The sequence below is a fragment of the Phaethon lepturus genome, unplaced genomic scaffold (genome assembly GCF_000687285.1).
Source record: "Phaethon lepturus isolate BGI_N335 unplaced genomic scaffold, ASM68728v1 scaffold8465, whole genome shotgun sequence".
Lineage (NCBI taxonomy): Eukaryota > Metazoa > Chordata > Aves > Phaethontiformes > Phaethontidae > Phaethon > Phaethon lepturus.
The window spans coordinates 19,389-38,013 of NW_010538304.1; the positions used below are offsets into that span (position 1 = coordinate 19,389).

At 41.3% G+C, this 18,625-nt stretch overlaps 1 protein-coding gene across 1 annotated transcript in view; it reads left to right on the top strand.

Annotated features, from left to right (window-relative positions):
- TECRL (trans-2,3-enoyl-CoA reductase-like) overlaps positions 1-18,051 on the top strand; it is a 34,694-nt gene extending 16,643 nt beyond the window's left edge. The window contains exons 4-11 of the mRNA XM_010286752.1: positions 2,728-2,843; positions 5,497-5,602; positions 7,338-7,410; positions 9,480-9,523; positions 13,653-13,710; positions 15,025-15,110; positions 15,523-15,568; positions 17,110-18,051. Coding sequence (XP_010285054.1) covers positions 2,728-2,843; positions 5,497-5,602; positions 7,338-7,410; positions 9,480-9,523; positions 13,653-13,710; positions 15,025-15,110; positions 15,523-15,568; positions 17,110-17,237 — 657 coding nt within the window. The 3' untranslated portion in view covers positions 17,238-18,051. The remainder of the gene's footprint in view (positions 1-2,727; positions 2,844-5,496; positions 5,603-7,337; positions 7,411-9,479; positions 9,524-13,652; positions 13,711-15,024; positions 15,111-15,522; positions 15,569-17,109) is intronic.
- The last annotated feature ends 574 nt before the right edge of the window (positions 18,052-18,625 follow it).

Genomic DNA, 18,625 nt, shown 5'->3' on the forward strand with positions numbered 1-18,625 from the left:
TGATTTTGTAGGTTTTTTAAGCACTTGTAAAAATGATAGGTTGAACTGATCCTTAACACAACTAATAACTCCCCAAGTCCAGCAGTTAGTCAGCTCTAGGATGAGTATGAAGATACTAGGTAGGCTTAATTGCATATATTCATTGAGAATCAATAGTAAAAGAATGGTGCTTGCCTTTGATTGCCAATGGTTAGAACCGGTTGTAATTTTGTGTTAATTTAGGACTACTTTCCCTTCCACCCGCTTGAACTCATGGTATTTTTAGCAGAGTTTCTCTGCCTGCCTTTCTGGAACTCACTTTTCATTTGTGTGAATTTGAAATCAGTGGGCCAGAGAAGGAGAGCAGAGGTTGCAGCATGGGAGATGCCACAAGAGGGAAACAGACTGAAACTCACCCAAAATGTTAAAACCCCCCAACAAACACTACAGTAAATTGAACCTCATCCTCTAAAACAGAGCGCTACAGCTCTTAACTATGTTCCAGCAGTGTGATGCAGTTATGACAAAGGCAAATACAGTCTTGCCTGCCAGACAGTGCCTAACTCTGATTGCAGATCTCACAGCTGGCCCTGGATCACCTGCCTCCCCATGGGCGACTAACACTTTGTGTCAGATGTGACTGACACACAGGCAGGACCTTGTCCCCAGCCTGTAGAGCACCCTGAGCATGCTGATGCAGCTCACCTCCACAAACCCAACTCAAGAGCTGCTGTTGATACCCTCAGCTGCTTCTCTGAATTGCTTTGATGGGAGGCCCTGCATCCCCCCTCCTACATCAAAAACACCTCCTCACCCGGTCACAGGGATTCAGGTGTCATGGGGCTAGTAGCTTTAGCTTTTAAATAGAGACTGCACTTCTTTACTAAATCCTGCAGTTTTCGGTCTCCTTTCAGCATCTGAAATCAGCCAGGGTGTAAGGGGAGAGCACTTGGTGCAGTGACAAGTAACCACAACTTGGTGCTAAATCCTGACAAACTTTTCCTGGCAGCTTCGTAATATTCATGCCAAATGAATATATTCGTTCATGCCAAACAGATGATAAAAGCTGACAGTTACGGGTATATTTTGTGGTGCAACTCATGTTTGAAAGAAGAAGCTACACTGGAGAAAGCAGCTCATTCCAAGCTCTTACACTGACCTACCCAGACCATATTATCTGCACCTCTGTCTTCTATACCACCATTGTCTATATTTAGTGTATTAGGTTTTAATAGTGGAGTCCATCTCTTACAGTGTTTGCAGACTGCCTAACACAGCGGGCTCACAAACAGTTAGGAATAGACCCATACAACTGCTATTAGGACAAAACTCTAATGAGCCCTTGGCTGTGGTGTGTTCCACAACAATGGGGGCTCTTAGAGACTCCTTGATTAAATGTTTTCATACACACACACAACCAACCATTCTCAGGATCTCCATTACTTTTGGAGACAGTCCTGCTATGAAAGGCTGAAAATTCAAAAAGTTTCCCCCTGTAATAGAGGAAAAGATATGGTACTGGGGGTCCCAAATGAAGGAAACTTAACTGCAGAATATTTCTGCAGGAAAATCTTTCTGTTTCAAAGCTCTTCTGAAGAGCCATTAGACGAACAGCACACTGGGGGTCGGACTGCCTGCCAAATACTGCTTTTGAGAAAGGTAGTCTAAATTCAGCATTGCTTCCTTAAGCCACAGGTATTTACCCATTACAATTCTACAGCAGTGCAAATAGGCACCTTAAAGACAAACAGCCCATTGGTGATGAAGCTTTATCCCTTAAGCAATACTATGCACTTGAGCTATGGTTTGCCAGTTGTTGGTCCTTGTAAACATGTAGGACTACACCATTTCCATCTTATTCTGATATTCATTCCAGTGGGGACAGATGATCAAACCCAGACCTCACATCACTCTAACCATGTTTTACTTCCTCCAGCTGTCTACAAACAGCTTAAGAGTGTGCCCTGGCAAAAAGCTGTACCAAACCAAAGCCAGAACGTAAAATGGAGGGTGGCTCGTGGCAGTGCTATAACTCTGCCTTGTCTCCCTGGCCCCATACCTCCTGTGTGGCTAGCAGCGGTCACAGCGGGGAGATGAAATTATTTCTTTCTGTTTACAGGGTAACTTACTTGTCCAGCCTGTCCATCGCAGGGTACTTCTGCTGTTGCCTGCACAGGGAGGAGTCCCACTTGGTCACTGAACAAAGGCTCAAAGCTCCATACACCAGGCAGGCAGGTCCTGCTCTTCCATCCACCACAAAACATCAAGCAATGATGTCTCCCTTCCAAATGTCTCTGCTAGCAACCAGGATTCAAAGCTATGTTTGTTTCTGTCATGCTTGCTTGGTTTTTGACTGATGTATCACTTAATCGCAAAAGGCACTGGCAGAAAACAAGCTGCCTTCAGCTTTTGGGCCTTGATTTTCAGTGTTATTTAGATTCTAAATAGGCATCTGATGGCACAGCCAAAAGTATAAAGAGGAGATAACTGTTATTTTGACCACTTTCCATGAAGCCTTCCTGACTGGGTTAATGTGCTGCACAGAAACCCCTCTCATTTCCTAGATGGATTTTACTCCTTCGCTAAAGAGACAGCAGAAAAAACTATGTGTCATTTAAATCCTCGAAATGAAGCCAAAATGACATTTGAAGGATGAATAGGTGTTGTGGATAGGGATATTCTTTTTCTCATGCCTTTTATTGGTACAATTTCCTACTCTGATACAGCTTTTTTCTTTTTCATTTCTAGTTTTTTCTAACAGAATACACTGGGCCTCTTCTAATATATCTGCTCTTTTACATTCGTCTCCCAACTATTTATGATCAAATGGAAAGTACGAAGAACTTCCGCCACCCAGTGGTTCAGTAAGTGACATTTGACTGAACTATTTTCCTAGAGGACAGGGAGCCAGAGGGATGGAGACTATTTCCAGGGCTGAGAAGGTTACAGGGGTGAGAGGCTGCATGCCTGGTCTCAGAGTCAGTGGGAGCTTCAGATTGTTCTTATCAATAACTGTTTGGCATTTTAGCAGCACTCATAAGCCTGACCAAAAATGGAATCCCAGTTGTAATGGTCAACGCAACTGGGCACAATGGGAGATGCAGTGTTTTCACCAAATAGTTTGCACTCTAGACACACAGCCTGAACAGAAGGTGAAATAATAAACACAGTGGGTAGTAAACCAAAGTCATGCTTGACAGAGAAGAGAGGACAAGACTCCAGGTGTCCCATTTCCAGCCTCTTTACAGTGCGTTCCTGCTCATAAGATGAGTGGTATGAGCATCCAACACAGAAGATAACTACCCCCATGCCAACTCACGCCTAGGCAGAACAAGGAGGAATTTTGAGAGGTCTGCATGTCATGAGTCAGGTCAAGAACAACTGAGAAACTCAAAAGAAGCACCATAGGAATTCAGAACTGGTAATCTGAGTTTGGAAAATAACCTCTTCAAACTGTAATTGTTCCCCAGAGCCATATGTGACATACTTGAATCCTGAAAGACTTTTAAGAAATAAAAGTGACAAACAGAAATAAGAGCTCAGCCACTGTTATAGAAGAGTGAAGAGCACAGCTAGTATCTAGCTGTACAGAAACAAATCAGAGGAGCTCATGTGTAAGCATAAACCAGATAGCTTTGCTTGTCTCCATCACTGGAACAGTAATGCTAACGAGGAAAATTAAACTACTGCGATGGAATACAGGAGGAGCTGACCACAAGGAAATTCAACCTGCTTAGTCTGCTAGAACTCAAGAGCATGTCAAAAAGCAATGAAGGGAGGACAGCCAACCAAGGTAGCTTTTTATGACCTTCGATAACCCCTGCCATTCCCAAGCCTTTTGAAAGACTCTGGAAGAAGCAAAGCCGACCTGATCAATGGGAGGGATTAAGAACTGTTACAGACAAGATAGCGTCAAGCAGCTGTACATGAGCAACTGCCAGGGAGGCTCAAGGCATTGCCACCACCAACTGTACCCCTCCACTGGATGGTGGTTAATGTACCAGGCAGGCTGGGAACTTCCACACTCAAGGAACTTACTTCCCTTCAGTGTGATTGTCCCCATTCTGGGGTGTTAGTGCCTGGCAGAGGGGTGGAACGTGATCGAGGAAAGCCTGTTGGCTGCACTTCCTGTAGCACTGGAAGTGGGGGGACACACAGGGAACTCGGAGCCTCAAGGAACTGTACAGCTTTCCCACAGCACTTTTTCCACACTATGGTTGCAGAATCAAGGGAGCTGGTATACAGCAGAGAAACACAGTGACTAATAATACCGTTTACAGATGGAGGAACAGAGACTTGGAGAGACAGTAAGGGGGTTAGCGGAGCTGGGAATGAGAACACAGAACAGTTGAATTCAAATCCAGAGCTACAAGACGCTTGCCTGCCTTCTCTTGCTTATACAGTTAAAAGGAGAGAGTTTCTGATAGTACAGAAGAGCCAGCAACATCTTTGCCTTCTTTTAAGTGGGCAAGGAGTGTGCAGAATCCTTCCAGTGACCACTCCTTGATCTGAGTTTCCCATCCTAAGCCAAATTAATTTTAAAATTCCCAGCAAAGCTGGAAGTTTGCTCCAGCCTTCGGAGAAGTCGTTAATTGTTTGAAATTTTCTTAGCTCAACTCTCTCTGGTTTAATTACTTTGAAATTGTTTAATCTTTGACTCTGGCTACCATACAAGATGCATAATAAAAGTATCTGAAATTTCACACGCTGAAACCCACTTTTCATTTATGACTTATAATTGGTTTGCAATGAGACGGGCTCTGGTAGTACAGTAAATGTAACCAAGATAAAAATGCCACCAGGAATCACTCTTGACATTTGTTTCTGAAACTCAATCTCCATGAGCTGCAACTCATTCTCGGAAGCAAATCAGCAATGCCTGTTATTGTTTCATAATATTCCTCAGAAGAGAATCAGTATAATAATTTCTACAGCAGTTACCTAATTTCTTTGTAGCGGGGAACAAAAAAGCCATCAGAATGGATTAACTTTGCAACAAAATCTCATTTTGTGTCCACAAGGAAATGAAATACATATTATTTCCATGCAGCTACTTGAGTTGGCAAAGGACAAGGAAACCATTCAGAAGATATTCAGAGTGTTTTTAAATGTCAGACACATCCTACAGGAGCATTAAGGTAGCCTTAAATTGTGGGAGACGTCTTTTGGAAAAGCACGGCAGATGCCTGCTTGTATACACAGCTGTCCTGTTTTAATGTCTTGTCAGGGCTGTGTATCACATTCAGAGCTCGAAGAGCTCTTTCTAGTCCAAGGCTAGTAAGAATAAGTTGCTTCCCTGCAAAATGAAAGCAACTTTGTGTAACGCTGAAAAAGATTCCATTAATCTTTGGTTCCAGATGCTTCAATTAAAACAGTATCTTAAATCTCACAACTTCAGTGTGACTGCAGTTTTGGAATATTAGTCCTTATTCCTTTTGTAACATTAAACTGTGATGTAATAAAAAGCAATCTTTCACTTACCTTAATTTCCCCTCCCTTTTTTTTTTTTCATTCCAGCTTGGCTTGCTTCTGCCATTGTTTACACTATGTCAGACATCTTCTGGAGACGTTATTTGTTCACAAGTTTTCAGGAGGGCACACGCCTCTGAAAAATATGATAAAGGTGACAATATGTTTATCATTTTGCGTAAGAAAGAATATCCTCATATCAAAGCAGTCCTTGGAAGAAGATAGGAAAATAAAAAATAACTTATTTTCTAGCTCCAGGAATTCTGATTAGTCAAAAAACAAATATAGGAAGAATTTCAGGGCCACGTCCCCAAGGACATGAATTGAAATCAATGTCCATTTTAGCTCTTGCATGTCAATGTCCACTTTGACTCATTCACCCAAGGGGCTGATTGTCATGTCCAGGGTATTTTTCAGACTGAATGCTATTTTATTATGAGATATGCTGCTGCAACATCTAGCAATGCTGACAGAAATCACACTCCACTTCCTTGGTGCAATAGAAATATAGAGCATGAGACAGGCCTTGTATTAGGAAGCGAAAATCAAATTACTATTAGAAAAAAAAAAATTTTCCTTCTACAGATGGAGGCCTCAGGAAGGAAGATACCGAGCTGGCCTAAAGTCTTCTGTCTCCCAAAGTCTCATGAATTTCAATCGTGTGTCATTTCTCAGAGGCTCTCCTTTCTTTTATTTCACATACTCAATCTCAGTCATTTTGTATCACCCCACCCCCATCCCATTCAGTGAGATGTAAAGACCCCCCCTTTAGAAGTTTTGCAATACATTTAAGATTTCAGTAAAGGAATTAAATTTATGGCCATGATAGGGGGCTCGACTCGATTCCAGTCAGAAAGAGGCTAATGAGATGCACAGCTAAAGATGATGTTTTACAATACACAGTGGTTTAAAAAAAAAAAAAAAAAGTGGAATACAAGCTGAATGGCTTTGGAATCGGAGAGTCGTTTTGAAAGTGGGTTTTAAAGACCCACAGTTACTGTTGTCCCCTCGCGTACCACAGTGACATTGCATAAAAAGGTTAAAAAGAGAAAGCCTGACTTACAGCCCTACTTATGGGATGGAGCTGTAGCCAGTCCCAGTGCACTGCTCTGCCCAAGAAGGTGCTGAGCATAGGACCCTCAACTTAAACACATAGAAAGACTTTATCCAGTCTCCAGGGTTGCTTCAGTTGTTTGGCTGATAGATTTTGTTTTTTCCTTGTACAAAGGATGGGAGCCGTGACCCCTACACAGTGCAAGAACACGAACACGTTATGTCTACTTGGGCTTTCCCAAGCCCACAGCTTCACACACCAAGCAAAGACAGCTGGGGTGCTGCTTTTTAACAAGGGGATGAAAAGGGGGCTGAATCTATGGGAGTAGATGCAGTGTGTAGCTCAAATATCTTTACAAGAATGGTGTGCCACTTTTTTGCCAGTGTTAAACCAGGCCTGTCCAGTTTTACTCTTTATTGTCTTGGCCGGCTTAGCGTCTTGTTTGGCTAGCTCTAATCTTGCTTGGAAATGCTGAATTTAAGGTATAGTAACAGCTCGGCTGTTTTAACCAGCCCTAGACTTTTAACAGTACAACTCAGAGAAATGTGCCCTTCAGCAGTAGAATCAAATAAGGAGGAAAAAAAAGTCAATTCTTACAACAGGCATAAAACACATTCGATATAATCCAAAAAAACTACAGTGTGCATCCTGTTATCTTTTTTTTAGTGGCTCCATAGCATTAGAAAAAGATCTGTGACTCAAGAAGCCACTGCAAAGCCTTTCAATGGTCATCTAGGTTTTTTCACTTAGCAGAGTTTATTTTTATAAAGTTATGGTTTGTATTTGCTTATTGCCCTTTCTGACAAAAAAAAAAAGTACCTTTTGTACATTCCAGGGCTGTGCCTTTTACTGGGGATTCACTTCCTGGATTGCATACTACATCAACCATCCACGATATACGCCACCATGTATGTATAAGTAGAACACAAAACTGACCTTGCTTTTAAAAAAATTTTTTGTATGCAACCTTACGTCCTCCAAAATCAATAGATGGCCCCTGCATGAGATTATATGACTAATCTAACCAGAGATTAGCTTTTACTCCCTGTCAGAACGAAGATTGTTGTGCGGGAGGCACTCCTGCTGTGCCACTGAATGTATGTTCCTGTTCAGTGGTGGTCAATCGCTGTCCAGTTTTATGAACTGGAAATATTGGCCAACTGGAGAAAACACGAAGTTTGATATATTTTGCTCACCTTCACAACATTTGTATTAAGAATGCATGAGAGAACTAGAGCTGTCTGCATTTTTTGGAGGAGATATTTATTTGCTAAAGATACATCCTTTTCATGAAAATTAAGATCGTTTTTTTTCTGGTGAGAAACCACTAAGAGTCTAAGATACTGCTAATAAAAATGAAAAGAATCCTATGTTTTTTGCTTCCATCATTTTGTTCCCTCTGATTATATTTTGTTGTTGCCATGCTCTTTCTTCATGATTTTTTTCTTCTTGTTTGCTCTTTGAACTTTTGTTTCTTTTGAGAATAATTGTTGTAAGTTTTGTTTCCTGCTACTTTACTTTCCTTGCTACACCTTAGTCTTTCTTTTCTTCTGCATCTTTTATTTATCTGTGAGCTTTGGGAACATTTTGCTTTGCCATTTTTATTTACACCCAGTTAAATTACTAGTTTTTTTCAATCAAAAATTTCTCCTACATGGCCTTTCCTTTCCTTTCAAAATAACACAAAAGTTCTGTTTCAAAATAGTGTGATTAATTGAAAGACAGTTGAATTTGGTGTGGCTTTAACAGTAATGCTGCAAACAATGTTGAAACCTCCCTAGACAGTTTTTAGCAGTCTGGGCCATCAGATCAGTAGGTGCAGCTCCTTTATAGAAGAAACCCTTTGTGCAAGACACAGCTTGAAGCCAGAAACCATGTTTATTCCAACAGAGAAAGTATTCAGAAGAAGGACTTCTAATTGCTTGCCACTGCCTTAAAATGACAATTATAGGTACATGGGACTGATGCTGGAGATCACCACCCCTCCAGCATAGTTAGCTGGATCAGTAAAACCTTGATGGCTTATTTTGGATGCAGGAGCAGCTGACCTCCACAGCCATATCCAGAGGTGGTTTGTTTGGGGACAGGTAAGGAAAGGCAAGCACGTAGCCACAGAATGTTGGGCAGGAGTGGTAAAATAAACCAGGCTGACAAAGGGCCCATGAAGAACATCTGCTTAGCTGCTATGTAGTCAGATGTTGACATGTGCTGGTTCTTCTGAGGTGAAGTTTTAGCACATACCCTTGGCACAACAGAGGAGTCATGTGCCAGCCAGAGAAAAAGGGTTCTCAAAAGTAAAGGCTCAATGAGACTTGGTCAGTGAACTGAGGTACATAGACGTGGTTTGTGTCCCTCAACCATGACCAAGTTTTACTTGAGAACTGTGAATCTTTGGAGATGAACATGATACAGCACTACAGTGGTCTGCGGACAACAGCAAAAAGGAGAGGGCAGGCAAAAGGTAGGTAAACGTTGCAAAGGCTAAATATATTTCTTGCATGGTGAGACTGTGAAGCAGATAGTGGCTATATAGTAAAGTCTCACTACTAAAAAAACCCCAAAACTAATGGACAGGTTACATCTTGGGTTCTCTGCTCATGGAGGTAGAAGTGCCTATGGATAAGGCTATGATTCCCAGCCTGGTTCTGCTGCTGACCTTCATTTCATCCCTTCCCCTTGCCTTTCCAAGGATTTTAACACCACCAGCTGCTTTGACAAAGCACTTGGATTTATGAAGCTGACAAATACTAGAAAAAGTTAGGTGAAACTGCTTTGAGATCAGTGGTGAAGAGACTAGCATTTCTAGAGTGCTGTTACTGTTTGCACTGTCTTCATATTCTGTGTGATAATATCCATTCTCCCTGCAGAGCCTGTCAGGAAAGAAGTATTTCTGCTCCTCAGCACTAGATTAATTTCACCCATAGCAAATCATGTGCATACCGTAAAATGCAATTTATAATTTCATTCTATTTTCTAGCATTTGGTCACAGACAAGTTTCTTTTGCTGCCCTTGCTTTTCTGGTACGTACAAAAATAAAGTTTTATTAATGATTGTGGAATAGGAGTAACTCACGATTTAGGAAAATGCAGTAATGCTGCTATGCATTTGTGTATATATATAAAGTGCACACCCACTTTTGTGTACTTTTACAGGATTTAGTGATAATTATTAAGGTTCCTAGGTTAGGAAGTCTCCTATTTACCTATACAGAGCTTAATGTGAAAAGCTGTATCTGAGAGCCACGAGAACATCATCAACATTATTACTACTCATAATTTTGTAAAAACACTACTATTTAGACAGATTGGAACTTGCCATTTTTAAAACGCTGAAGAATTACATCCTGAGAAGACTTTGCAATAGTACTGTGTACCCTGAATAACTTAACCTCAACAGCTGTTAAAAGCAATTAAAAAATCCCTGCCAAAGTGGGTGAAGCCAAGAGAAAGCGCAGGTGATGAGGGATGGATGGCATTTGTTTTTCAGCCTGTTTAAACTTGCCTTTGTGTAGCTACAGTTAGATATACGGCTTTTCAAGTGTTGTGGTTAAACTTCTTAGCAGACCAGAAGGAAGGGTTCTACACGGAGCCATGCACAGATGAGGGCACTGCTGGCATTTGGACAGCTTTCTGTTATGGGGTCCCATGGCAGGCAGAAATGCTGAGTTACAGCATTTTTGCCTCATCTGAAAACAGCGATGCCATGGACGGTCAGGGTAGCTTTAAAAGGCTGGTGTATTTTAGGGGGAGTTTGTAAGAAATAATTCATCTGGATTGTTCCTGAGCATGTTTTTCTAGGGTACCAGCATTCAAGACAACACAAGCTAAAAGAAACCACCTCATGGGAGAATTAAGCTACATGGCGAGTCAACATATGCTTTGCTGGGAAGAAAGGAAAATGTATAGGTTCACCCATAGGTGACTAAGTGTGCAGAACCTGAGACTTCTGAACCTGTTGTTTGCATGAACGTAACCATATAGTGAGACAGAAGCTCAGTAAGAAATTCTCACATGGAAATGTCTATTCTCTTCTGTCCTCTGTGGGCATTGCACTTGGAAATGCTGAGTGTGGCCTTACCCAAGCAAGCATGGGTCAGCAGCCAAAACAAGTAAGGCTCTTCGAAAATCAGATCAGTTTCCAGAAATATAACAGGAAGAGGGACAGTAACGTGTCTAGGCTCCTTCAGGCAAATGCTATTCTGAAAAGCACTCAAACACCTCCTTAGCAACATTTAAATGCTTTCGTAAGTCGGGACCCTTAAAGATCGCAGTTTTGGCAGCGTTTGCCTCTGGGGTTGGCCATGCAGTTCTCAGTTTTTCCTGCCCTAATAAGGTACAGCAAATACAAGCAAAATACTCATAAGAAGAAGCTCACGCACCCAGTGAGGCTCTACAGCCAAAAGCGATAATCCCGTACTGCAGAGACCGGAGGCTGTGGCAGCGGCGGGCACCGGCGTGCCCAGAGCCTTACCGTCTGCGCCCTGCCCGAGCACCGCCGTCACTTCAAACCCAGAAAACCGCCTGCCTGAATGTTCAGTGCTAGCAGTAAAACTCGTTCTTGTCAAAATCTCTGCATAGAAAAAAACCCTCCTTTTCTAACAAAACGTCCTTCCTCGCCTCAATAACATGCCCTGCTATAGCTTTTATGGAAAATGCTGCTATCAAGCAGAGATGAGTCCTGTTGGGGGTATTCCCTATAAAATATGGCCATTCCCCTTCAGATCTGCATCAGCACCTGGTCTGTGGTCTGAATTCTTGCAGCTCTTATGAGAACTTCCTACCCATGGAAACTCAAAACCTTTCCCTTTCAGACCCTGTTCTGGCAGGTTTCCAGACAATGAATTTAAAACAGCATCACACAAAAAAAAAAAAAAAAAAAAAAAAATTGAAGCTGTTTTCACAGTTTGCTAAAACATATGAATAAAATATTGGGAAGATTTCTTTTTTTCCCCCTCTTTTAAGGCTTGTCTTTATTACATATCCTGATTTAAGCGTATACATCTGCAGCTGCTGTAAACAACAGTACTGAGTAATTTGAAGAGTGTCAGCAGGCTCTTCTGGAAGATTCTCATATTTAGAAAAATTACTCTAAGCTTTGCAGGGATGTTTTTCTCATAGGGTACACGTGGAATACAAAGAGGGGGAACAGTACATAGACTTCAATATTTTATCACCATAAATATGGTAAGCCTTTTTCCTGCTGTTCCCCAGTGCCCTATATTTTATATTTGAGACACTGACGAAGGACTAGCTTACATTTAGCAGTACTTCTTGATACAGAGCATTAGCAGTTGCATTTCTAAAGAGGGACATAAGAGCTAATTACAGCAGAATGCAGCTGCAGAGTCAAAGGTAAGCCAATAAAAATCCCTGCAGAAATGCCCTTTGCTTGTTTTACTTAGAATTGATTATAAAATTAGTAGGTGTTAACTATAATGTGTGAATCTCTCTTGCTTCACAATAGTGTGGGCATTGCACATTTCAATATGTATAGTGTTTCACAAAAACACTTTTATCTTTGAAACTTTTTTCTTTAAAATAATAGTAATCCGAAACAATCATGTTTCTGGCTCTCAACTGGAAGTACATAAATTAAAATTACTTCCATTGCTATGGCTAGAATTATTGCTTCTGGTACGGTATTTTGTAACAGAGTTTCCTTTTCTGCTTATTTAGTGTTTTACATCTGGTGTTTATGACAGATGACAGCCAATTAGTTGTAATTAAAAAACATAAAAGGACTACAGGATTTGACCCATGACTAAATATCCATGCAGAATAACAGCTTTGCTAATAGAACTGATTTAAACTTTCCTAACAAAACCCGCAGAAATGTCTCTGCCAAAAAGGGAAAAATTCTTCAGCAATGCTATCTACAACGTTCTTTCAGATTATGGCACGTTTCAATAAAAAATGAAGTTACATATTCCTTTCAATTAGTTTAAACTGAAGTTTGTTATGGAAGACTTTCAGAATTGGCTTTAAAAAATTACTATCTTATTTCTCTTTTTCCGTACTAAATTTGTGACTTTACACTTCTAACATCTCTAGGTTTTAGCACTCTTCCTTTTTATTTTAATTTCTTAATTTTTTCCATTCTTGCAAAATTTAGAATGACAAATGATATAAGAAGACACAACTTTTTAACACTGTATTTTTTCAACGTGAGAGGACAAATCAGTCTTCAAACACAGAAATTAATGAACAAGTTCAATTCAGTCCCGGATTGAAATGTATACAGCATTTTGGTTTTCTTCATAAAGTAGGAGAAAAATGAAAAACATAACATTAGAATGTTGTACTGGCAGGCTTTCTTATTCAGGAATTGAAACGGATTTCCCTACCAGTTCCCACTGTAATGGGTAGTAATGGTCCCACTTTAATGGGTAGTAATTGGTTTTGATTCTACAGTAGTTGTAATTGAGGAAGTACGGAAAGCTACAAGCAAATCTGAAATCACCGTGTACTACATGCTGTATAACCAAGCGGGGAGACACGGTACCTCTTCCAAAGATTTAAACCATTTAAATATTAAAGACCAAGTTTGGGAGGTTGGTTAGGGCTGGAAATGCCATAACCAGGGAGTAGCAGAACCAGGAATAATACTGGCTCCCTTCAATTACCAGTTCCCGACTACGACCTGTTCAACCAGTCTGCCCTGAAGAGAACCACTGCCTATTTATTCACCCTATTTTTCCTTCCTCTGTGACTTACCTGGAGAACTGGTTACTGTGCTCTGTAACCGGCAAAACAAAGGTGTGACACTGAACACCGCTGAAAGCGCGTGTAGGAAGAGGGTAGGCGCGTTAACTCATGACATCTTCACAAACCCAGCGGTCAACTTTTCCCCTGCTTATTTGCAGGCTGGATGAAATCCAAATCCTGACAATGGTGTTCGCTTTAGGGAAGTATCTCGCTAAATTCCTTAGACCCCAGGGAGCCTCTCTGATCTCCCCAGGCCAAAGCACAAGACGCTTGTGAGTTTGACAAAGATCACAGAACGTACTTGCCATGGGAGAGTCATTTCAGAGTACATGTTTTCTGGGTACAGAGACTAAGCTGTAATGCGGGAATTCTGGTTATGCACTGCAACACAGTTACCACAGCATTTTAGGCATACAACTGAAAATAAGTTTTTAATGTCTTGCAGATGTGTGAAGCTGGAAATCACTTTATCAACGTAGCTTTAGCTCACCAAAATCATTCAGGTCTGTCTTTGTTTCCTGTTTGTCTATTTAAGACTGAAGTGTGCCTAACCTATCCATCTTCTGCTGGTATACAGTAATTTATGTATCTACATCCACAGAATAAAGAAAGATGAGGTAGGTACCATGCCATGGCTATAATGTCTTCAAAATAAATATGATGACAAGGAAACATTAGCAACACTGTTGTTGTTCCAAAGCCTATAGCAAATTTATCTTAATTATACACAACTGCAATTTAAGTATGGATTTAAGCATGGAAGTTCTCTAAAACACCCTGTTGACTGACAACAGAGGATTCAGTTTTAAATAAGTTTCAAAAACTTCTAAACTAGATTGCAGAGTTTTTAGATACGTGCATCTCACGCAAAGATACACACACACACACATACAAATACTCAAAGATAGAGTCATGAATACCTACACAGGCATCAAGGTATATGCACGCTCTTAAATGGCTACTCCAAGCATGGGGTTTCAGGGTCTTTTGTACCATGAGAATAAAAGTTATACTATATATAGTAGAAAGTAAAATATATTCTCAGATAATAGTGGTATAATTTCACACTATAACACCTTATTCAGGAAAATGCTTCACCCTGGTATGATCAGCTTCACACACTGAAGTTAGTTTCTATTCTGGAAAGTTTTTGATGCGCTGTGGCTAGGCAGGTGCTTATTGTTGTTTGTTGCAAGGGGCTTAATTCAGTTTAAAAGCAGCAAGAACCAAATAATTCATCGGTGCCTACAGGTATTAAAGGTAGCTAGAACTTAAAAATGAAGTGTTGCATATGTGGCGTTTTGTGTGAGCAGTATCAGTGGCTGTAGAGAGTCATGCTGTTAGCTCTGGAGCTGTTTTCCTGTTCTACCCTGGGATGAAGGATGAGGATGCGAGAGGGGACAGGTTCACATCCCTGAGTCAGGCTGAATAAGATACAGCTGCATCCTTTATAACCCAGGAGAGTGCCCTTAGCCCTCACCTGCTGGCTAGTCTGCATTAAAGTACTTGTCTCTCTCTTCCTCTGAACAAAGGTTGCAACCTTTCGACATGCCAGACCTTTACCGTAAAAACTGATATATGGCTCACTGAGCAGCATTCTCACTAGGATAAGTACAGCTTTTGCTGTCTCAAGAAAATTCACTGAAATTTTTTAACAAGTTGTACTCTGGGAACATTTGCCAAGGGGATGGCTGATACATAGGCAAGTTGCAAAAAGGCTTGGTTCCCCTCGCTGTATCTAAACCAGTTTTGTCTGTTTTCTTGGGGTTTTTTTCTTTCTTTTTTGCCCCCCTTTCTTTTTTTTTCCCTTCCTGAAGGAAGCAAAGCCTGTTTGCCGAGTCCAACCCACAACCCCTTCACGTGGCTCTTCTTGCTGGTATCCTGTCCCAACTATACATATGAGGTACATGACTTTCTTCTGCTCATATGCAAAGGGTGGGTGTTTGCTGCGTTTCAGCCTTTGCCTGCAGAAGATCTGCAACGGCTCCGCGCAGTTCCCTCTGCACCTCAGTCACGTTCTGTATGTCAGAGTCTCCTTGCTCCCACCAATGTTTCTCCACCAGACCCTTCTCTTCCCTCGCATCAACATCATGACCCCTCCGCTACAGACTCCCCAGTGATCCAAGGATTTACCACCCATCTCTTCACACTCATCCAGCGGGGTTCCTTTCTAGAAATCTTTCCTCTCCCATTTCCAGCACGAGTATCATGCTCCTCTTCCAGGGGGAGGTTCTGGGGAAGTGACCACTTTTGAAAACTTGCCCTTTTGCTTTATGTAATATATACAAATAACATTGCCTTTTTCTTTGCAACAGGTTGGGTCTTGGATTAGTTTCACAGTGATGACACAAACCCTGCCAGGTAAGCTTGAAACAGAATGAAGACAGCCTCTAAATTGTTTTCAGAAGTGAATTATGGAAATATAAAATTTGCCAAAAAATTTACGGCATATGAAATACTGCCATCAAGTCCCCCTTGTGACATGTCTGTGTAAACCTTGAAAGTGCTAGCCTCAGAAAGCTGTGGAGAGCACGAACACTACTGCAACACCTCCGTTTGATCAAAACCAGCTGTCTGCTTTTTGTGAACTATTGCTGTTTCTTCTGTTTCCACAGTGAAAACAGACGAAATTTAAAAAAAAAAAGAAGTCAGTATTCTTCATTTACAGTCAATCATTTTTGATATAGGAAAATTTCTTTGCATTGTAAACCTGGAATAATACTTCTAATAGGGAGAGGAAAACAGTTATACATAGTATTTCAAAAGAGGAAAGACACACATGTTCCTGGTAGTATTTCCCTGTTTGCTTATATCAGGCAGCCAGCTCGTAACAGCAGCCTGCTTAGTAGCATTTGCAACCCTTGCTCAGTACTTTCCCGCATCCTTAGAGACCTAAATACCCATACAAATATGGTCCCTGGGACTGAGCTCTCCAAAACATTCACTTTTTAATTATTTTTCCGTTCCAAAATAGAAACCTATAAAAGCTACTTGCAAAAAGTAGCCCCACGTGGTTTACAAATGAAAAAGCGGATTAAACTGCGTCATGCAAAAATTAAACTTTCAATTCTGTTTGAAAAGATACAACATTTTTGTGCTTTAGGCTCTGGTATGGAAATGACCTGAAAGTTTGGGGACCTTGTAGGGCTGCATTTATGAGGGCAGGGAGCAGCAACATATGCAGCACACTCATTCTTGCTGTGATTGTCCCCAATATACCTTGACCAGATGCCAAATGAATGTTTCTGATCCACCAGCTCATTTTAAAAGAGAAAGGATAATGAATTTGCAAAAAGCACCTTTAAAAGCATTCACCATTCGGTGCCGCCCAAAGGGAGAGGTACCCAAGATATGACTTACCGGTTCCTGACAACCGCAGCAGGGGTCTGGGCATAGGAAGTTCTTAGGCTTTGTTAGACATCGTGGCCAGGCAGCTAAATCTGTTCGTGTACCTACTGCCTACTCGCCCCAGGGCCCAGCTCTCCCTCCATGAAACATGAAGTTACAGCACAGCTCCCTGTCACAGCTGGGAGCCAGAGACAAAGACAGAGAAGCGTTACAGGCCAAAAGCAAACCAGAAAAATAGCCAAGAGCGGCCATGGGTAACTCTGTGTTGAGACAGCACCATGCCCAAGAGGCCTTGTGGCTTATGGTGAAGTCATAGGTGATGCAGGGTGTGTCTAACAGGTGTGAACATCATCTGCGTGAATTCTGATGTGGAGGCTGAGCCTCGGGCTGTGGTACCTCAGCAACTGCAAGGCTGAGAGCAAGGGCAGAGTTAGCTTGTCTCTGTCCGCAGAGGAGACCGCAGACTTTTCCATAAACACTCTTGTATTCACAGAAACAGATATTGAAAGAATGACGCATGAACTTTCCCCCCTCCCCCTCTTTTTCCTTGGTAGTTGGCATTTTTGCTTTCCTGATGGTCATCCAGATGTCCCTCTGGGCGCAAAAGAAACACAAGCTGTACCTGAAGAGATTTTACCCAGAGGTGCGGAGAAAAGCAGCTATAATTCCGATCATCTTCTAAGCCCTTCACAAGAGTGGAAGCCTAAGTGTACAGTTCAAGAGCTAACTCAGAGTAAATGAGCCATTTCATTCAGTAACCAAAGTGGATCAGAGGAAGAACTACTGGATATCTTTTTCATAAAATTAACAGTTCAAGACGAAGAGCTTTTAATTAAGTGAAAAAATGTAGCGCTCGAATTCTTGGTTCCAGCTAAAAGATATGATTTAATTAGATTTTCTGTAATGGAGCTAATTGGGAAGGGACGAGAAAATTGCTTATATTGAATGTTAGGCTAGATATTTAGCTGATGTAAATGTGCACAGATGCTGTTAAAATTAATGAATACAGTTCATCTGCATGCATTCAGGTCTGGTGATTTTAAGGTTCAGTGTCAGATGTTGACGAGAGCCTTGGATTTTAGCATCAGAAGATGTTTCACAGCCTTATTTTTATTAAACTGCACAGAAACAGCACGTTCTGCCTCAGCACCTCTAAAGCATCACATCAAAGAACGACTGCTATGCTCTTAACACAGTTTAGTCTAGCCTTACAAGGTTTTTCTTTTTTTTTTTTTTAAATTGAATTTCACAGCAAATTTTTTCAATACAAATTGGCTTAAACTGACCACTGCAGAGAGGTATGGCTTTCTTTTATTTTCAGGTCGGCAGATCAGCCCCACAATCCCAGGAGGGGACTGTTTGGGAGGTGTGTCCCATCTTGCTATTAATTTGCAACATGACCTTGGGTACATCATTTAAGTCCATCCTCCTTTGTCACACTGAACAGTTCTGGAGATAGCAGAAGACCTTCTGGACTAGCAAGCGTGCTAAGATCCCCTTGTTCAGTGCCCGACTCCATCCAGACCCCGTTCACCTTACTTGCATCAAGCACTGTGAAACCCTCGGGCACAAGGTGAACGAGAGTACAGCTCATTATGGAAAAGGAAAGGGATCCTGCCAAATGCATTTCAGTCCATATCTGAACTGCCTCAGATGGACACTGCTGAAAGGCTTCAGCTCCCCTTCAATTTGGTCAGTCTCGATCTGCTACTTTGCTTTCCAGGACATTATTTTTATATTTTCTGGGCTTGTTATTCAAGCCCCGAGAACTCTATTTAGCTCCATTTGCAAATCAGTGGCATCCATGTCATGCAGAAATGCAATTCTAGTTACAGAGAACAAGAGAACCAGAACTGCTTCAGCAAGTATTAAGATATGGAGAGTTAGGGCATTAAGTCCAGTTTTCATTCTATTTCTGTTGCACATTTGTCAATGTCGTTTGGCTCCCTTAGGCTGGTGAAAAAGCTTGCCTAAAAACCTTAATCGTTAGAGAGACACTGGTGGGTTGGTTGTCTCCTAAAGGCACAGTTATATTTGCACCAGCTCAAGTGTTCTAAAAAAGTTAATTTG